Genomic DNA, 21,285 nt, shown 5'->3' on the forward strand with positions numbered 1-21,285 from the left:
GGGGGTGGGCGGAATCAGAGAGCGGGGCTCCTATCGGCCAATCCCGAAGGTTCCCGCACCGGCGTGGCCCGCGCTTCGCCCAGTCCTTCCGGGAGACTCATCCCGGCGGAGGGCAGCGCCGCCAACTGCCTAGCGGTGGCGCGCGGCGCTCGCCTAAGAGGGCGGGAAGGGCGGTGCCGGCGCCCGCGGTGATTGGCAGGGAGGAGAGTGGCAGGGACGCAGCAGATTCTTTGAGAGGTGATTGGCTGGATTGGTCGCGGGGGCGGGTGGAGAGGAATACTTAGCTGGGGATTCGCGGCAGAGGAGCGGAAGTTGGCTGCCGGCGTGGTTGAAGCGTGTGTAGAGTGAGAGGAGGAGCGTTTGTCGCCTTGGCGTCTGTCAGCAGGTGAGCGTTGCCGGGACCTTCTTTAAGGGGCTCCCGGCCCCTCCTCAGACCCAGCGGTGGGGGAGTCCGTTGTGAACTTTGTGAACGTTGGTCACCCCCTCCCCCACCCCCGCGAGGGAGGACGGAGAGGCGGTCGTGCGACGCGCTGGGGCCCCGGGAGTGGGGCCTGGTTCGAGTCCGGCTCTCGCCTCCTTGAGCTGCTGGGAGGTTTCAGGTGGACACAGAGCGCTGTGAGTGGGAGTTGGGGTCCTGCCTTCTGCGACTCAGCTCCCGAGGCCACGTCCTCCCCCCCCCCCTCCCCTCCCCGCCGCTCATTGAACGGGGCCGTGAAAACTCGCTGACGCGACTTGTGACTGCATAGTGCAACTAGAAACTTCTCTCGGCCCCCACGCCAGGGTCGGACCGCTGTCGCGCCCTGCCGGCCAGACTCCCGCTTCCACCCGGTGGAAAAATAACACGAGCCGCCTTTCTCGTGTCACATTTTTTTCTAGCAAGGACGTCTTAGTGAAAAAAAAAAAAAAAGTTAACAAAAAAATACAGGTGGAATGAATTTTAATGTTGTCTTTAACCCAGTATAGCCAAAATAGTATTTCAACAAGTGATGGGCCTAAAACATACAAATGAGATGCCTCACGTTCTTCTGCTAGGGTACTGAGGCTTCGAAGTCCCCTGTTTTAGGGTTACAGCTACACTTTCATCGGAAATAGTTGGTCTGGCGTTGGGTTTCCTAAAACTGACACTTGAAAATGGAGAAGCGCGTGCCCACGCTGTCGGCAACAGGCTTAAAAGTTTTCCCTGAGCTCAATTACACACCGGTTTTTTAAATGTCAGTGTTAATTAGTTAGAATTAAGTGACGTGGAAGGTTCTATTTTTACAGCGCAGCTGGAACTGTCTCCAGGTGTTCACAAGCCCCTGTGGCAAGTGGTTCCTGTATTCCTGGACAGTGTGGGTCTGAAACCGGTTGGATCACTCTTTTTAAAAATTAAAAAAAAAAAAAAAATTTCTTTTTCCATGTTTATTTTTGAGAGCGAGACACGGAGTGCCAGTGGGGGAGGGGCAGATGGAGAAGGAGACACAGAATCCGAAGGGGGGTCCAGACTGGGAGCTGTGGGCCCAGAGCCCGTCGCAGGGCTTGAACCCCCGAACCCGGAGATCATGACCTGAACCGAAGTGGGACTCTTAACCGACTGAGCCACCCGGCGCCCCTGGATCAGTCACTCTTTAAACATGAGTGTTGCTCTGCTTTCCGGGTGAGAATGTGGTCTTCCAGGCTCTACGGCCTTGCTTCTGGTCACCGCTCCCCAGGCCCGACCCCAGCTTCAGTGCAGCCACACTGTCCTTTTTGTTTTTGCCAACCTGGCCTGGCATTTCCAGCACAGAACCCCTCTCCACCCAGAGCCTCTTCCCCTGCTCTTGGCGTGGCGGGTGCCAGGTCTGCCTGTTCGAATGTGCTTTTCTCAGAGAAGCCTTTCCAAGGGGCCCCTGGCCGGTGTTCAGACTCCGCGTGGAGGCCTGAACACCAATTCCCGCTGCTAGCTCTTATCCAGCCACCTCTGTGGTTTTGGCACACTGAGTTGTAAGGCCTCGCGATGCTAGGCTTCTTTTTTTTTTTTTTTTTTTTTTTTTTGTATTTATATCTTCCGTTAAGTACAAAAATGTTTTGTGGCTAAAATCATTGAAAGTGTTTTTTCCCTTGAGATGATTTGGCTGCAGGAAAATCCACTTTTATGATCGGCTATGATTTCTTGGCGGATTTTCGTGACTGAGAAAATCTGATTTTCAGATTATTTCCAAATGTAATTCAGTTGCTTATATGAATACTGCGTTTAATGATGAACGAAGTTGCCATGATGTTGTTTTCTAGACGTGTCATTAAATACTGATTCACTCCAACTTTGTAGTGTTCTTTTTGCATTGTGGGACTCCCCCCCCCCCCCCCCCCCACCTTTTTCATACCGCCTGAAAAGCTCATCAGCCGCAAGCGTTGTGTCTGTGGTGCTAATGAAGTAAATGGCTCCGTCTGTAATGAGTTCTCCATACAGCTGGCTGAATAATCTTCAGTTGTAAACCAGATCATGTCGTCACCCTGCTTAAAACCTTCAAGGGCTCCTCAGGTTTAGAATGAAACCTAAGGTCTTTACTGTGGCTCAGGCCCTGCGCCGTGACCTCAGCTGACCTCTCAGGCTTCACCACCTAGTCTTCCTCTTGTTCCCACTCTCAAGTCCTGCCGGCTTCATTTACCGTCTTTCAACACACCAAGCTTGTTCCTGCTGTAGGGCCTTGCACTTGCCGTTCCCCCTGGAATGTGCTGTTTTCAGATCATTGCATGGCCGTCTCCTTCCCGTCGTTTATGGCTCCACTCCAGGGCCCCTCTCAAAGAGGCTTTCCCAGGCCACGCTGGTTAAAGCAGCTCCTTTTTTTTTTTTTTTTTAAATGTTTATTGAGAGGAGAGAGCAGGGGAGGGGCAGAGAGAGAGGGAGGGAGACAGAATCCCAAGCAGGCTCTGAGCTGTCAGTGCAGAGCCTGACGTGGGGCTCATACCCATGAACTGTGAGACTGTGACCGGAGTCGAGACCGAGTGTCGGATGCTTGACCTTCTGAGTCACCCAGGCACCATAACGCACCTTTTCCTTACATCACCCTGTTTTACTATCTTGGTAACATTCAGAACTTAAATTGGTTTTAGACTGTGCTTCTCTCTCATCATTCCTCGGTAGATGGACAGCTAGTTGAGGGCAGAGCTCTCACTTGCCTCACATTGACCTTTGAGTGTATTCAAAAGAGTAAATTCACATAAAGGGCTTAACATAGTACCTAGAGTCTGAAGAGCACTCCATGACATAAACCTTTAGTAGTATACAGTAATAAGGAGATGAGTCTTTATTCTTAACATAATATTTCAGGTGCACACACACTTGGAAAGGTATAAGAAATGCTAGAACAAAATACATTTTTACCTGTTTCCCAGCTTAAGGAGTCAAACATCAGAGATGCCATTGTGAGGCCTTGTGTACCCCTGCCTCAAACCAAGTCCTTTCCCCTTGTAACTACAACCCTAGATTCAGGGTTTATTTTTCTGTGCGTGTTCGTACAATTTAATATCTGTGTGTCTTTAAACAATGCATAGTATTATGTGTCATGTTCTACAGTTTTATATAAATGAAATCTGTGCAAAAAAGAGTTGGCCATAGTAGGTATGAGACTGCTGTCCTTTAGGAAGGCCTGTTTGCATGGTTGACCCTTGACTGGTCTCTAGGAACTTGGATTTCAGAAGAGTTCTGCCATCCCCTAAAGAGTGGTTCTTGGTGCCTAAACTGTACGATGTGCTTTATGTTGAATATCTCCTTTCCTTCTGGAGTCTAGTGTTTTTGGTACTTGACTAGCCCCCAATAAATACCCTGGGCATTGATTCTCTAATGAGCTTCCAGTGGGCAGTATTTCACGTGTGTTGTCCCAGCTCTCCTGGGGAAACTAAGTGCATCCACGTGACTCCACTAGGAGAGGATTCCTGGAATCTTGTGCTCCAGACTTTGCACCATGGGCCTTTTCCCTTGGCCAGTTTTGCTTTGTACCCTTTCACTGTAAGAAATCATAGCTGTGTGTAGGCTCTATGCAAAATTCTGTGAGTCCTCCTAGTGAGTCATTGAACCTAGGATGATCTTGGGGACCCCGGACAAGGTAGCATACCGGACATATACTTAAAAGGTGAGGCGAGCATGGCACCTGTGGCACAAAATCTGAGGAGGCGTTCACTCTCAGGGTCACACAAGTGTCCAACCTATACAACGCTGAGGGTGAGTGCCTCCTAGAATTTTCATTCTAGACACCTTGCTTGATCCACTCTGGTCACAGCCGTTACCTCTGAAACTTGCTTTTTTTGTCCAACATAGTGTGTTTGCAGTGTATATGTGTTTACGTATATGTAACATCGCTGCAAAAGCATTATGTTGGACCCAAAAAAATACATTTTCGCTGCTGTAGCTATGCTGTCTGATGTGGTAGCCATTTTCTACTTGTGGCTATTTGGATTTCAATTAATCAAAATTAAATACAAAGTTCAATTCCCAGTCACCCTTAGCCACATCTTATGTGTTTAATAGGCACCCTGTGACTGATGGCAACCACATTTGGACAGCATGGGTGGAGAATGCTTCCACGGTCACAGAAAGTTTTGTTGGACAGTGTTTACTTACCTTACCCATTTACCTCTTGCTCAGTATTTAGGTTGTTTCTTGTTTTCTACTCTTGCAAACGGTGCTCCAGTGGTTGTTGCTGTATATGTCTCCTTGTACACACATGCAGGAGTTTCCCTAGAATACGTATCAGGAGTTGAATTACTGGGTTATGGGAATATCCACCTTTCCTAGATATTGCCAGTTTGCTCTTCAGAATGACCATTCCAGTTCTTACTCCCCCAGCAAGGTTGCTATTGCCCAGTGTCCTTATCAATACTTGGTACTGTCAGATTTTTACGTTTCTGTTTTTTGATTTGTGTAAATTAGCGGTTTCCGTTAGCATTTTCCTGATGACCAGTGAGATTGAGCTATTTATGTCTGTGTATTGAGCCTTTATCTTCTGTGAGTTGCCTCTTCATATCTTTGCCCGTTTTCGTGCTGGATTGCCCTCATCTTATTGAGTATAGATGGTTCTTCTCACATCTGAAACTTGCCTTTCCATTTGTATGGTGTCTTTTGAAGTTCAGAGTTTTTTATTACTATGTTAATGTCATTAGAATGATCAGTCTACTTAAAGTTGGTGTTTTTTGTGCCCTGCTTAAGACATCTTAACCTGTATCTACTCTTTTTTCCTCCATGGAAGTTTTACTTTTCATATTTAGCTTTTAAAAAATCTACCTGGAATTTATTTTTGTTTATGATGTGAGGTGGGACTGTGTTTTTGTTTTTTCCACACAGAAACCAGTTGTCCCGGTTTCCTTTATTGAGTAGTTCAGTGGTTTTCAAAATGTGATCCCCTGGGGATCCACGAGGTAAACCATTTTCATAATGGTTCTAAAGGGTCACCTCCATTTGTCGTTTGCACAGTGTTGTCCTCTGCACAACTCGTAGAAAAGCAGCGGTGGGTAAAACCGCTGGTGCCTTAGCACAGGAGTCCGTGCAGTGTCCCCACAAGGTAGTAGCAGTTGTCCTTGTATTCCTCGCTGCTGCCACACATTCATTGTGAAAATGATTTCACCTGAGTGTCCTTGAAGAAGCCATGAAAAGTAGTAATTGCGTTAAAACTGAGCCTCTGAACGAGTCTTTGTAATACTCTGTGTGGTGAAATGGGAAGTTTGCATGGAGCACGTCTATTGCTGAAGAGCGACGGGAGGTGAGGAAGTGCACTTGTACAGTTGTTTGAGTAGAGGTGGAGCTGGTGCCTTTTTTCACGGAACACCATTTTTACTTGAAAGAATGACAGACGGTAGTTATTCAGTTAAGATATTTGGCCGATATTTTCTCAGAAATGAATGAAGGGAGCTGGTCACTTCGAGGACCATTGATGGTCTGTTGCCAGTGATAAAATTTGAGCTTTCAAGCAGAATTTAGTCTTTGGGAAAACTTTTATTCACCATGAGCCTGACTACTTTGCAATATTTAAAGATATTTTTCTGATGAGATCAGTGTTGATATTAACAAAGAAGATTTTCAAAATATTGTATAGTAATTCAGTAGATCAGTATTTTCCAACAGGCCAAGGGGGCTCAATGTAACAGTATGAAAAATTCATTGACACAGTTTCATATTCCACCTTACAACCAACTCTTAATTTTTTAAACATTTTTAAATTTATTTTTGAGAGGCAGAGAGCATGAGCATGGGAAGGGCAGGGAGAGGCAGACACAGAATCCGAAGCAGGCTCCAGGCTGTCAGCACAGAGCCTGATGTGGGGCTCGAACTCACGAACTGCGAGATCATGACCTGAGCTGAAGTTGGACGCTCAACTGACCGAGCCACCCAGGCGCCCCTGACCTTACAACTAACTTGAACACACCACTACTTGTTGAGTTTTGGTAAGTAACAAAGTAGGATATCCCCAATTAGCTGAAAAGGCTATCGCACTCCTCCTTTTCTAACTGCATCTGTGTGAGGCTGGATTTCCTTTATGAACTTCAACCAAGACAGCATATTGCAACAGATTGATTGCAGAACCTGTGTGAGAATTCTGGTCTCTTCTATTGGGCCAAACACTAGGAGCGTCACAAAATGTAAAACACTGCCATTCTTTTCACTACTTTGTTTTTAAAAACATAGTTATTCTTACAAAATAGCTGACTTATGTTAACATCTGTTGGATTTATTAGCTTATGTATTTTTTAAATGTTTATTTTGAGAGAGAAAGAGGATGAGTGGGGAAGGGGCAGAGAGAAGGGGGTGGTCAGAGGATGGGAAGCAGGCTCTGTGCTGACAGCAGTGAGCCCCGTGCAGGGCTTCAGCTCTTGAACTGTGAAATCATGACTTGAACTGAAGTCGGACGCTTAACCGACTGAGCCACCCAGGTGCCCCTGATTTATTAGCTAATTCAAATTTTTAAAAAATTGTCAGTTATAATTTCTAATTTAGTAAATATACATAGAAATAATCCCTATCCCTATAAACAACAGCTCTTTAGGGTTCTCATTAGTTTTTTTTTTTTTTTTAAGATTTAATTTATTTTTTAACTTAATTTTTTTTAGTGTTTGTTTAGAGACAGTGAGTACGGAAGAGGGGCAGAGAGAGAGAGAGAATCCCAAGCAGACTCTGTGCTCCCAGCACAGAGCTGACATGGGGCTCAAACCCATGAACTGTGAGATCATGACCTGAGCTGAGATCAAGAGTCAGACGCTTAACTGAGCCTCCCAGGCGCCCCTTAATTTTTTTTAAGAGCAGTTTCAGGTTCACAGCAAAATTGAGAGTAAGGTACAGAGATTTTCTGTATGCCCCCTGCCTCCCCTTTTCTCATGCATGGCCTCCCCCACCATTAACATCCCCACCAGAGTGGTATATTTATAGTTGATCCTACATTCATATATCATTATCACCCAAAGTCTATAGTTCACATTAGGGTTCACTCTTGGTGTTGTATGTTCTGTGGATTTGGACAAATGTGTGCCGTCATTATAGTCTCAAGAGTATTTTCTTTGTCTCCCAAATCTTTTGTGCTCCACCTAGTCCTTCCCAATTCCACTCATGAAGTTTTGTGAGGGTAAAGGGATCCCAAGACCAAAACCCTTGAGATCCTCTGGATCAATCCGTCCTTTCTCTAGTGATTTGTAACCTCTGTCTAGAACAAGTTTGCATCCAGTCACGGGTCTCTTCGTGGTCCTGTTTGTCTTCCTGTGCCAACACTGCATTTTCTTAAACATTACCACATAAGAACCAATCTTTGTAAGGGCTGGTTCTCACACCTAGTTCTTCATTCTTTCAGAGGTATCGGTTATTCTTGGTTTTTGTTATTCCACAGAAAGTAGGACACACGAATACTTTTTCCTTTTACAAAAGTAATACATGCTTAATGAAAAAACTAAAAAAAATTTTTTTAACGTTTATTTTTGAGAGACAGAGATAGAACATGAGTGGGGGAGGGGCAGAGAGAGAGAGACACACACAGAATCCGAAGCAGGCTCCAGGCCCTGAGCTGTCAGCACAGAGTCTGACGCGGGGCCTGAACCCATGAACCGTGAGATCATGACCTGAGCCGAATCGGATGCTTAATTGACTGAGCCACCCAGGCGACCCTGAAATAATTTTTTTAAATGCAGAATTGGAAGAAAGCAAGTTACTCACTGTTCATATTCTGAAGTATAGCTTTATATTCTGATGTTATATGTGTGTACATATACGTACATGTAATGTTAACCTTAAGGATAAAACTGAGTTTTAACAGCAAAAACGGGTTTATTTGGGAATAAGAGAATTGCATTTTGGGACTTGCAAGCTGTGACCAGACAAAACCTTACCATAGGCAACTCTAAAGGACAAAGGAGAGGTATGCTCTTATAGAGAAAAGGGAAAGTTGGGAAGGCTGTTATAAACCAAAAGTGCTTTGGAGTGAACTGGCAGTCCGAAGTGTAGTGGCTTTTCATAGGCTGAGCTAATCTGTCTCTCTTCAGCTGGGCTTTTGTGGGGCGGGGTGGGGGGGGGAGGATTGGTTGAGGGGAGAAAACCTTCCTCCTGCTGGGGTAGGGAAGTAGTATCCACTTGCTAGGTGCATATCTCTTCCTGTTGGGTCTGCAAATGACTGCTGGCGATAGGGCACGAGAGCTCCACCTTCTGGCCTCTTGACTCCATTTTAGTGAGGTTTCCCTTTATTAATTTTCACGATATACGCATGCATGTGTGTGCACATGCACAAATACACACGTGTATGTAACTGTTTATGTGCTGTTTGTATATAAGTGTCATTCAAAAAGGTGGGTCATGCTTTATCTTTTTTATATCTAAATTTTTATACAAAATCTTATTAGAAATTTATTTCCATGTCATTTAATGTTCTTCTGCACCATCTTTAGAATTTATTCATTTATTTATTTTTAAATTATTTATTTATTTTTGAGAGTACAAGCAGGGGAGGGGCAGAGAGAGAGGGGGACAGAAGATCTGAAGTGAACTCTGCGCCGACAGCAGCAAGCCCGATGCGGGGTTCGAACTCGCAAGATCATGACCTGAGCCAAAGTTGAATACTCAACTGACTAAGCCACCCAGATGCCCCTTGCATCGTTGTATTTAATGGCTATATGTATTGTTTTATGTGCCTGATTTATGTAATGATTTTCTGTGCTGAAATTGTATTTGTTGTGTTTCACTCACAGAAGCCTGACCACAGTGAACCTTCTTGTTGCCAAGTTTTCATGTGCATTTGTGATTGTTTAGGATTGATTCCCAGGAGAGGACTGGTTGGGTTACAATGAGGGCTTCAGTTGTGAGAGGCTGGGATCACTTAGATGAAGGTGGAGGGTTGTGGAAGACAGTGGGACAGGACAAATAGAAAAGATTAGCAGCTGCAAGGATTTCGGTCAAGGAGAGTCCTGGTGCAGTGAACATGATACAAGTGGGGGAGGGAGGAGGCAGCAGGGGCCTGTCCTCATTGCTGGTTTCCATGACTGATGTTTGAAGGGGTAAGAGAAGAGCAGAATAAGCCTGTGGATGTTGTGGGGATTGAGGACTGGCCTCAGCCTGGCTTCCCCAGGTCTTGCCGAGAGTTTGTGGGACAGAGGAGGTTTTCTCTGGGTTGGAGGCCCCCAGTGCCTTTAGCCTTTTGGGGGCTGGAGAGAATCCTCTGTGGCTCTGCATTTAGGCCGTCCTTCTGGCTTGACTCACATCAGCCCGCTCTGGACAGCCCTAATACTACCTACGTGGGGACTGTTGGGGAGTGTGGTGTGCTTAGTGGGCATCTCCTGTGATGTGAGGAGCCAGATCGTCAACCCTCTGTATTGTGTGCCACATGGGGTTGGTGAACAGAGATGGGGAGTGGGCAGTTGCAGCCAAGCACAGACATCCCTAGAAGCAGCTCCTGGGATCAGAAGACCAAGATGGAGGCCTGGTCCAGCTCTTTCTTATTAGCCAAGTAAACGTGGGGATAAGCTGTCCTGGGCTTCGGCTTCTGCAGCCATAAAACAGGGCTAATACCTGCCTCGTTGGGTCACTGAAAGGATTAAAACGGATGGCATGTCAAGCATCTGCGGGATGCAGACACTTTGAACTGCCCAGTTGTCCTATTTGAGCAGGTCATCGTCACTCTAAGCTCAGTTTCCTCATTTGACGAATAGGGATAAGAATACATACTTTGTGATAAGTACGTGCGGTGAATTGTAGGAAGGAACTTGGAAGTGATAAATGTCAATGTAAGTGTTACCGTTCCTGGGCATGTGCAGATGGCTGCACCAGGTATGTACGGGTGCCACTAACAGCCACCTGAGGGTCGCAGGCATCTGGCACGGCAGATTGAGATTGTGCTAGCAGAGGAGGGTGTGTGCCGTGCCGGGGAGAGTAAAGGACACAGAGGTGAAAGAGCTGGTTGTGTTGTAGAACCTCCTCTTATGCTGGGATTTGATCTCAAAATCAGAGCACGAAGTCAGAATCCTATGTAGTTAAATTAGATTACCCTTAAAGTCCCCACACCTGCTCACAGAGTGTCTCAGTAAGTCCAGTACCATCAGCTCCTCTTCCAGCATAGGAGCAGACTGCCTTTTCTTGGGTTGGGTACCAGCAGAAATAGTGAACTTAGGTTTCAGGGCTGCGCTAAATTAAACTCAGCATTGCCCAGTGAGGGGCACATGGGAACCGAGAGCAGTGGAAGAAATGGCCGATTCACACAGTTCCATCATTTGTAACTCTCGTCTCAGGCTCACTCTAGGTCTCCCTTTCATTTCAGCTTTCCATCCTTTAACAAATATTTATTGATCACTTACTGTGTGTCAGATGCTGTGCTAGACACTGGGGAACAGCACTGAACAAAAACACACCATTCCTCATGACATTCTGGTTGGGGAGGCAGATAAGAAACAAGCAAAAGAAGTTTCTTAGTTTGCTAGATAGGAGTGCTGTGGGAGACCAACGAAGCAAAATGTGTTCTAGGGAGTTCTGGAGTAGCCAGTTGCAGTTTAGATGGAGTGGCTTGGGAAGCTCTGATTTTCATAAGCAGGAGAATTCTCTGCAGGAGAATAAGTGAATGCTGTGGAATGGCCAGGGCAAAGGCTCTGAGGCAGGTGCCTGCATCTTTGTGTGCAGTGAGGAACCCAGCGTGGCTAGAGTGGAGGGAAGCAGGAGGAGAGCCATGGGGATGAGATCTGATGTCGTAGAGCCTCATAGGTCATTGTAGGCCGTTGGGCTGACTTTGGCCTTTTGTCTGGGCAAGAGAAGAGGTTACTGGAGAGTTTTGAGCAGAGGAGGGACAAGGTGCTTACCAAGATCATTCTGGTTTCTGTGTTGAGAAAAGCCTGAAGAAGGACAAGGGAATTAGTTAGGGGAGTGTTGCAGTGGTCGTGATGAGAGACAATGGTGGCTTGAACCGGGGTGATAAGAATTAACTGTGGATAATTTGAAGTTAGAACCACCATTCCATTTTCTGTCAGTTTAGATGTGAGGTTGAACAAAGAGGTAAGTTCAAAGGAACCTCCAAGGGTTTATTCTTGAGTCGCAGATGGATTTGCGATTAGTTGAGGTGGGGAGCCTATGAGAGGAGCTGTGGGGGACAGGTTTGGACAAGTTAAGTTTGAAGTCCTGCCAGACACCTAGGGGGAAATGTGGAGGGGGTAGGTTGGATGTGAAAGAATTTGGAACTCAAGGCAGAAGTTCAGCCTGGAATTCTGTGTTTGGGAGTTGTCAGTTTATAGTTATTATGTACAACCATGCAACAAGGCTGAGATCTCCTAAGGAGTGAGTGTAGGTATCTGGTCTCACCGGTGTTAAGAGTCAGGAGATGAGAAGGAACCAGCCACAAACTGGGAAGGAGTGGCTGGAGAGGTGGGAAGACAATCGGGAGTGTGGCATCCTGGATGCAGATGTTGAAGGGAGGGAGGCACAGAGAGATGCTCGCACTGTTTGAACAGTCCTTCCTCTCTGGGAGCACTGGGAGCTGCGTTTGAGAATGTGCAATACACGTGATGCGGTCCCACCTTGGCACGTTTGAAAATGCACCGTTCCAGCAGCATGTGGGGGTCCAGGGATGGCAGGTGGAACGAGACAGGCACAGCATACAGTGCCTGCACTCTGCCTGAAATACAGCTGGTGGGGCTTCTCTGACACTTGATATGCAGTGGCCTGGCCAGAGAGACTTGGGCATTCATCTAGGCACTGTAAGCCAGGTTCCCCGTCTGCAAAATGGAGATCTGATAACCTCCCCCATAGAGCATTTATGCGGATTCAAAGAGAAACTGCACCTGAAGTGCTCAGCCAGACCCAGGAACTTACAAAGTTCTCTGTGAGTGTTAGGATTCCGTGACTCGCCAGGCCTCTGCGGTGGGTTCAAAATGCTGCAGTGCAGGTTCTCACCGTGTCAGCCTCATGGGGACACTCTGAGCAGATCCACTCACCCACTTCTTACCCCCCAGCGAGTCACGCCACTCTTGTCATTCCAAGAAATCTTAATTTCTTTATTGTTTGATTTTTTTGACTCAACAATTTTTTTTAAACTTTTTGTTTTTTTCTGAAACGTTCTTGTTATGAGCCTTTTGTTTTGTTCTCGTTAAATGCACTCGACCCAAAATTGGTTTGGCATATCGAAAAGGAGACCAAGGAGGGACTGGGGGGCGTGGGAGAGAGGGGAGGAGGCCCGAATGGACACAAGAGATATTGAGGGTGAAAGAAGAGGTACACAGAGACAGTGAAAAAGACACAGGGAAAGAGGTGTTGACAGAGAAAGGAAGGCCAGGGAAACAACAAAAAATACTAATATTTAAAAGCAAATGAATTCAGGAGCCCAAGGAAGAGAGTAGGAGAGGAAACCAAGACCCTTCCTTCTCTATACTGTCCCAGCTGGGGTGGGGTGTCAAGGCACCAGGTGTGGTTGGGGTGAGGGGACACCTGGGCTCTCGGGGGTGGCTTTGCACTTGACTGCAGTGGTGTCCAACCCCACCAGGGGGCCCTGCCATGCAGCTCTGAGGCCTGGGACTCCACCTTGGTGATTCTGGCTGGAATGAGAACCTAGGGACCCACCACACCCTCTCTCCCCTTGATTGTCAGTATCTGGAGAGATAAAAGGAGGGCTGGTCAGGGGAGAGAAAGCGGATTCCTTGCCTACCTCCAGCACCCACCCCCTGTGGAACTCTCCCTCCAAGCCTGCTCTCCAGCCCTCTTACTGGTGGCAGAGGCAGCCTCTGGCTCTGGCTGGACTGACGCCTGGCCAACTCCTCCATTGTCCCTCCTCTCTTGCCAGCTCTTCACAGACCTCTAACTGCCCCTTCCTAAGTGGAGTTCCTGGCCTAGTGATACCAAGGAAGGCCACGGAGCTGTCTGGGCAAGACTGTCCCTATACTTCTCTCTTCCCCATCCAGAGTTACCCATGTTCTTCCGCTGAATGAGGTTAAGCCTTCCTACTGAAAAACCAGATATGGAACCCAAACCTGCCTTCTCCCCACACCTGTCTCCCTACATGGGACAAACCACCATCTTTGGTCTGACCCCTTCTCCCCTAACTGATGGGGACAAGCCAGCCCCAGCTCCCCAGGAGAAGGGAGGGACTTTCTAGCAGCAAAAAGGGTTCCTCCAGCCACCTACCTGTCCCTTTCCCCTAGTTCCTCCCTAGAGCCTTCCCCCCCACCCCCGCCCCCTTAACCCAAAGAAGTTTATGGCAGCAGCAGGCTGAGACCCGAAGATGTTTGAAAACTCATGGCACTTGTGAGAAAAGAGAGAGGGGCAAAAGAGACAAGAAGGGGGCCAGAATAGGGGTGGAGGGCCACCCCTGGGAGAATGGCAATGATAGGGCTGGGCTAGTGTGGCAATGGGACTACCCTACCCTCAAAGAGTTGGGGCAGGGGAGGCCAGGGTGAGAGGCTGGGGAGGAGGGTGCTGGAAGAGGTACTCAGGAGACATCCCCCGCCTGAAGCTTCCAGAGTCTATAGGTTGGGGGTAGAGCCCCCAATACAAAGGTGTCCTGACGGCAGGCCCTGGTACTTGGCTCTGTGTCCCCTGCAGGAGGGTGTAGGGGAGGGAAGGTGATCTCTCACCTTTGCATACCCTCCCCCACCCCCCTCAAGAGAGAAGACAACTTCACCACTCCTAGCCTCCCGGTCACACCCACCACTTGCTGCCTCCACTTTCCTTCCCCCATCAACCTCTCTAGGTGGGAAATCAGTCCCTTCTTCCTCGGCCCAGAGTCCCAGAAGCAATATACAAGAAGCAGGAACTCAAAGGGACAGCGCAGCCATCTTGGCAAAAGCATCTTTGGGTGTGAGGGTGTCTCCCCGGGCCAGTGGGGAGGGGAGGGGGAGACAGGCCCCGGTCCTGGGGCAGGCAGTGAGGTACACGCCCCAGGAGGGCTGACTGAGGCCAGGGACAGGCGGAGCAGGGAAAGAGGCGACAGAAACAGTGCCGGGAAGGAAACAGGTTCTTTGTTTCGCTGTTGCTTCTAGATTTTGTTTTCTGTCTCTGGATTGTAAAAAGCTGCTCTGGCGGCCCGCCCACCCCGGCTGGGGATGCACACATACACGGAGAAGTCCTGGCTGCCAGGGCCCGGCGGCGCCACTCTGCTCCGGAGAAAGCCCCGGGCTGGCTGGGCCACAGGCTCCCGGTGGCTTCAAGTGATGAGATTTTCTTTCCTTTTTTTTTTTTTTTTTTGTCTTTTTTTTTTTTTTGTCTTTTTCATTTCGTTGAAATATTTACAGCAATGGGGGAGGAGGAGGAGAGAGGAAGGGGTAAGATGGCCCCCTAGGGAAAGATCCAAGCCCAGGACCCACTCCCCAGGGAGATCCAGACCCAAAATCTGCTCCCCAGTTAGCCGAGCCCACAGGACTGGGAACTGCCCAAATATGGCCACCCCTGTGGGCTGGGGGCCCTGCGGGGAGTTGTGCTTCATCAGGAGTCACCCCAAGGGAGGGGGTCACTGGGTGCACTTGAGGAGGCTGATGGGCAGGCTTGCTGGGGAGGCAAGGATGAAGAGCAGAGGAGGGAAGGAGCTTCAGAGAAAGTTCCACCTTTAAACCAGCAGCCACAACTGCCCGTTCCGCCTGCCCCGGGGCCTTCTCTTGGGCCAGAGGCCCCAGTCTCCAAGGAGCAGGGAACTAGTGCAGGAGGAACCTGTCTGTCTGCTCCCACTGCTCCCTCCTGGTGCAGCTGGCAGCATTTCCAGATGCAGAGAGAGGAGCAGCGGACAGGTTCCATTCAGCAGGGCCCTTGGCCCAAGGAAACCAAAGCCCTCGTTTCCCTCCAGGGGGTAGGAAGGTAGGGGAGAGGGGGAAGTAGAGAGTGGGCTGCACCCATCCAATTTCTCCTTCCTTACTCCCTTGGGGACCTCTTGGCTTCTCCTCACTGCACTTCCCCCAATTCGAGCTGGTGCACGTGGCTGGTAGGAAACCCTGTCTGTGAACCCTGCACCACAGGCCCCCATGGCAGAACTCCTGAGGGGCCTAGAGGGCCCACGGCCGACGGGTACTTGGAGAGAGTGGCCCACCAGCCACTGCCTCCATGAGTCTCCCTCTCCCACCAGAGCCCCACCCAGGGTTCCCTCCCTGGCCTGGGCCACCAGCCCCTGGTCCGTGAGGTCCCTCAGAGACTGGTGACCAGCTGCATCTGCCCATCCCCGTCGGGCCCTGGCCCCTCGAGGCCTGGGGCTGCCAGGTAGCCCTCGTGGCTGGGCCGCCGCACCTGGTAGTAGCCCTGCAGGGGGTTCCGGGCCACCAGGGCCGGTGGGCGCGAGGTGTAGTAGATTTCAGGGGGGCCGGGGGGCGCAGGCGGGGGTGGTGGGAGGGCCTCGCTGGGCCCCTCGGGGCTGCTGTCCGGGTAGGAGGGCGAGTCCCGCAGGTTGGCCCCGCTGGCATAGAGGGAGTCCCGGCCCGGAGGGGAGGAGAGGGGCCGGCTGGTGGCCCCATCCTCCGCAGTGCAGCTCTCCGACTCATCCAGATCGCTCTGGTACAGCACCGACTGGGCCCGGGGCAGCAGCAGCGGCTCCTCCAGGGCCTTGTAGAGAAGTTCGATCTCTGCCCGGTCAGCACCCCCGGGCCCGCCTGCGTCTTCCTCGCCACCGCCCCCTGGCACAGGTGGCACGGGGGGTTCGGGTGGTGGAGGGCCCTTGGCCCCGCTGCTGCCGCCCCGCAGGTTGTTGTGTACCAGCTCTGAGATGATCATCTTCTCGAAGGCGGCAGCGTCGGCCAGGTTCCGGCCTCGGGGTGGCTCGGAGGCCCCATCCCCTGGAGGGAAATCCCCACTTCGCAAGGAGTAACTGTTGTTGAAGTTGCCATTGAGGGGCAGTGTGTCCATGCCACAGGCTTCCCGGCCTCCCAGAGGGTGCTCTGCAGGCAAAAGGGGATCGGCTCAGGAGGCGCGTGGGCACACGGGAGAGGGGGTGCCTGCTTCCCCCTGGGCCGAGCTCTCCCATTCCCGTTCTTTCTCACTGGCAGAGGGGACGCCAGCCCAGCAGCAGGTTTGGGGAAGGGGGTGGGGACCAGTTCTCTCCGGGTCCCCTCTCAGGTAGAGGCTATGTGAAGAGTTCTGTGTGACCGGTTCCATTTCCTGTGCTCTGACACTCCTCACCTTCACTGCCTACCTGAGAGCCAAATATAACCCCCTCCGGCTGTATGTTGGGGGGCGGGGGTTGGGGGGCACCCTGAGTTCTCCCTGAGTGAGGTCATCCCAGGAGGCCACCATCACATTTTCCTCCCAGCCTCAGAAACGTTACCAGGCAAGTCACACTTACTGGGTTCCCGGTAGCTCCCTGCAGGTGCCAGCGAGGAGAGAAAAGAGAGAAGGTGAGAGTGTGCTTGGGAAGTCAAGCCCAGGCTCCAGTTCAGGAAGCATGAGGATGCCCCAAGCAGAGACCCTTGGGGTGCAGACCTCACACTCCCCGACCTGAGCTGCTGATCTCTTCCTGTACTGGAGTGCTCTCACCTGGGGAGTTGAAGACAGGGGGCGAGGAGGGATTGAAGCCCACCGACTCAGCAATGAGGGTGTTGTAGGGGCTGGTGCCCCCACGGGGCTGTAGCACGGGGTTGGTCAGCAGGTGGTTCCCCATGGTACCTGTCCGGGACGTCAGAGGTCACAAGGTGGCCCAGAGACACTGGTCTAAGAACCTTAAGGGATAAAGTGAAGGGCGAGGGATGCTGTCTCACCTCTGTTCAGGGTGGGGGTACTGTTGATGTCGCCTGCCATGAAGGAGGACTCCGTCTGTTTCCTCACGGTGTCGTTCCACATCCTCCGGATTCGGCTCTGGGGACATAGCCTGGACGTGAGGGGGCCCCCGGGGCGCCCACCCTCCAGGATCTTTCTGAGGTCACTCGCCTGATGAGCACCACCAGGGACCCGGGCCGAGTGCTGCCTTGCCTCTCGGGCTTGTGGGTGCAACACTCAGCCCCAGGGAGCCCTGCCCGGTGCCCTGGCCCCGGCCCAGATACCTGGGTCCCTGTGTAGTAGCGGGTGTTGCTCCGCATGGCTGAGGTCTTCAGTGAGCCGTGAGCGCCCCCGGGGGGGGAACGGATGCAGCAGTAGGAGTGACGCAGGCACTTGCTGTACTCCTTGTGCACCTGGGTGGGCAGGAGGACAGGGAGCTGGCAGCGGGTGCCCCGTGAGCCTCTCCGTCTCCCGTCCCACCACGGCCAGCCAGCCTCTCTCGCTGCTCAGGCCCAACCTCCTTTCTCCACATCCACTGCTGGGTTTCTCATTTGTTCACACGACAGATCTTTAATGAGCATGTGCCGTGTGCCAGGGAGAGTTTAGGCCCCAGGAATGGCATAGAACAAATCAGACCCACGGCTCTACCTCTGAGAGCTAGTACCGTGGTAGACAGAGACACACGTAGATGCAAACGTCGGCACGTCGTGTGGGATGTTTGATGGTGTCAGGTGCTGTACAGACAACTATGACTGGGAAGGGGGTCGGGCCGTGCTGTGGGTTGGGGGTGTAGTGGGGGTCTGTGATTTCAAATAGACCAGGGGGAGCGTCCCTGAGGAGCCCTCTCAGCAAAGATCTGAAAGAAATAAGGCAGCAGACCTTGTGGATATGTGGGGAGGAGCAGGGACAAGCCCTGAGGAGGGTCCGTGTCTAGGTGTTCGAGAGAAAGCAGAGGAGAGCATGGCTGGAGGGGAGGAGAGGGAGGCCCGGGTAGGAATGTGCGAGCCTGCGGCTGCTGTAAGGGTGTCGCTGTCACTGTGCGTGAAGTGGGCGCTGTGCGAGGATGTTGGCTTTGGCTGTGTGCCACGGGGGCGGCAAGGGGGTCACACTGTTCCTGCGTATCCAACGCAGGCCCCAGGGTCTTGCAGCAGCGATCTTGTGATCCCTGCTTCCTCTGTCCCCTGCTTCAGCCTTCCCCGCTTCACTGTCCACCTGCCCCCACCACTGTCTGGGGCTCCCTACTCCCTTGAAGACGAAGTCTACAAACACCTTGGTTCAGGTTCCCCAACTTTCGTCTAGAGCTTACTGCCTGTACACCCTCTCCACACTCGTCTGCTTCTGTGATCTCCTTCATATATATATTTCTTCATGATTCAGATTTTCACACATTTGAAAAGGAAACTGTTACCACAAAACTCACAGTTCATCTCCCAACTACTGAAGTAGAAACGTTCTGTCTGGGTGGTACTCAGTCCTCTCCCTCCTACCCACGCTGGGGGGTGGGAGGGGTGGGGGTGAGGTTGATCCTCTGTCACAATCCTGCCCTGTGCTCTCCCAGCTCCCCAGACCTGTCCTGCTTTCTTGCTCCTCCGTGTTGCCGTATCTTGCTCTTTTCCAGAACCATCTTCACCCCTGCCTAAATCCTTCCTGACCCCAAGCCTGCTCTCCCCTCACAGCAGACACAGTGCCACTGCAGAAGGCAGGCACTTGCCCCCCTCCCCTGACCTCACCTTCTTTTGTAAGGCGCAGTGAAAGACAAAGATGAAGACCCCCTGGAAGGCGTTGAAAGTGGTGAAGAGATAGGCCATGACCACCGACTCCTTATTGATGAAGAGCAGGCCGAAAGCCCAAGTGAGACCCAGCAGGAAGAGCAGCGCGATGGCCCCCAGGGCCCAGGATCTGGGGAGGGGGAGAGGGAGAAGGGATATCAAAGTCCCTTACAGTGGAGAAACCCTGCCCCGTAGCCCTGCTGCGTGTCCCTCTTCAGGCGAGCCTCGATGCCGTCTGCAAAGACCCACCTAGGATGCGTGGGCCTTGGGGGGAATGGCCTGCACAGCCGTACTTTCAACCAGCCCGGGCCCGAGGTCGGTGTTTGGGGTTTTGCAAAGGTCAGTCGTTAGCCTTCACCCTTTGGTCCGTGTTTCCAGACCCTTAAACTGTCTTTTGCTGCCTATTTCTCTGTGAGTTTCCTTGAGGTGGACTTACCTTTTGCACTTAGCCTTACACTAACCAGCTATGTCTCCAAGAGCACAGGTTAGATGTGTTAAATCCCGCGTTTTCCAATACTCATTAAGTAGATACATAACAAGCACAATAAAACACCACATTTGTCCTTAAAATCACATCGTGTGGTACTGAAAGTGAGAGCACCACATTTTAGGAAGCCCCGGGAGAGGCCAGGCCCAATATGGAGACATCAGGGGCAGGGGTGTGCAGAAGGGTTGCTCACTTAATGTTGTCGAGGCGACTGGAGTCGGGCTTGAGCACAGATGAGCTCCGGATCATCTTGTGCAGGGTCACCATGAGGAACACCAGGTTCACCTGGGGGGTGGGACAAGGGGAGGGGCTAGGCTACACGTGGTACTGGCTAGGCTAGGGGTCCCTCCACCTCCCATTGTGAGCTCCTGGCCAAGTCTTAGTCTCAACCCTCCTTCTTCAGGGCTGCCTCTGCCAATGTACCTGTGCTCAGGTGTCTGCTGACTGGTAACAACTGTTAATGTGGCTCCTGCTGCTGGGAGGACAGGGCCCACACCTGACACAGGCAGGGGCTCAAATCGCAGTGCCTGGATGGATGGGCCTCGGTGCTGGCGCTTTATGGACCTGCTATGCTCTTGTCCTCTTGGTTGGCTGCTCGGTTTCGATGGTGGTCAAACCAGCCCTCTCAAGGCTCGGGGGGGAGTGGGGGGTGCTCAGGGGTCAAGGCTAGCTTGCATGAAGAACGGAGACGTGGTACTGGCGGGTACCACCTTCCTACTTACCACGATAACAAAGGAGACCGGCCCGATGAAGCTCCAGATGAAATAATTGTCCACTCGGAGCCAGCAGCTATAAAGGAAGTGGGGCTGGGGTAGACAAGAGGCGGGAAAGCCCTCCCCCCTCCCCAATCCTAGTCCCCAGGGACTCTGCTGTGGCCTTAGATCTCAGGAGGAGGGAGGCCAGTGCCCTGAGGGTCCTGGCCTAAGAGGTACTGCTGAGCAGAGAGCCAGGCAGGAGGAAAGACTTGGGGGGGGTGGGGGGTGGGGGGTGGGAGGAGGAACACTCACGCCTTCTCAGTGCCATAGCTGCGGTAGTCGATGGCAGCCGCGATGCCCACCACCAGTGCCGGGAAGCAGTAGCCCCCCAAGTAGTAGTACTTGGTACGGGAGTACTCGCTCTCAAACACTTCCACCAGCAGCAGATAGAGGTGCACACCCTCCAGGCACAGCCAGGAGAAGGCGGCCAGGAAGAAGTAGTGCAGCAAGCCGGCGAAGATGGGGCAGGCGATCTGGGGGCAGCGGGGACGGGGACCGCAGGTGAGGAGCCACCCGGGCCGGCGCCGCCTCTCCTCCCGCCTGCCTCTGTCCCTGAGCCCCAGCCCACCTCATACTGAGTCTTGTCGATCCCGACCAGGAAGAGCAGCTCAGCCAGGAAGAGGTTGATGCACAGGTTCTTGTGGATGGTGTTGCGGTCGGTCTGCAGCCCCCGCAAGAAGCAGAAGGTAGAGATACAGATGGCCAGGCAGACGAGGGAGATCACGATGCCCACCCAGGTGATGACCGACAACAGCAGCTCATTGATGCGGCCCTGGTACTGGGGGATTGGGGGGGGGCACTCAGCACCTGTGGCCTTTGTGTAGCCAGGCTCGCTCTGGGCTCAGCCAGGTACTAGTGGCGAGCAAGGCCATAGGTCACGGGCACCACCAGTGCTGCCCGTCTGGCCTTCTGCCCCCTGGCCGGCTCGCCGGCCCCCACCCTTCTGCGGCTGGCACGCTCACTTCCTCATGCTCTGGAAGGCTTGCGGAGAGATGACGAAGGTGACACCGACTTGCTTCTCCAGAGAAGGGAGAAGGTGGGACCGTGACCAGAAAGAACCAGACATACGGCCTCACGCCCCAGGCAAGACTGGTGGCCCCCCTCCTGCCCACATGCCCACGAAGCTGGCCTTCCCTGCACTGTCCATGCAGT

General features: G+C 51.8%; 1 protein-coding gene and 1 long non-coding RNA gene across 6 annotated transcripts in view; one reads left to right on the plus strand and one right to left on the minus strand.

Annotated features, from left to right (window-relative positions):
- The first annotated feature begins 233 nt into the window (after positions 1–233).
- On the plus strand, positions 234–19,295 carry LOC123382404. Its single transcript, XR_006590709.1, has 2 exons — positions 234–385; positions 18,866–19,295. It is a non-coding gene; the product is annotated as an uncharacterized LOC123382404 (long non-coding RNA).
- ADGRL1 (adhesion G protein-coupled receptor L1) overlaps positions 12,436–21,285 on the minus strand; it is a 44,850-nt gene continuing 36,000 nt past the window's right edge. For 4 of the 5 annotated variants that reach the window (XM_045046872.1, XM_023246270.2, XM_045046876.1 and 1 more), the window contains 10 exons: positions 20,702–20,911; positions 20,386–20,606; positions 20,101–20,167; positions 19,572–19,663; positions 18,853–19,021; positions 17,407–17,535; positions 17,125–17,221; positions 16,904–17,032; positions 16,713–16,730; positions 12,436–16,308 (listed from right to left, as the gene is read on the minus strand). In XM_045046872.1, coding sequence (XP_044902807.1) covers positions 15,566–16,308; positions 16,713–16,730; positions 16,904–17,032; positions 17,125–17,221; positions 17,407–17,535; positions 18,853–19,021; positions 19,572–19,663; positions 20,101–20,167; positions 20,386–20,606; positions 20,702–20,911 — 1,875 coding nt within the window. In that variant the 3' untranslated portion in view covers positions 12,436–15,565. The other variant, XM_045046880.1, reaches the window with a different exon arrangement.

Source organism: Felis catus, chromosome A2, assembly GCF_018350175.1.
Source record: "Felis catus isolate Fca126 chromosome A2, F.catus_Fca126_mat1.0, whole genome shotgun sequence".
Taxonomy (NCBI): domain Eukaryota; kingdom Metazoa; phylum Chordata; class Mammalia; order Carnivora; family Felidae; genus Felis; species Felis catus.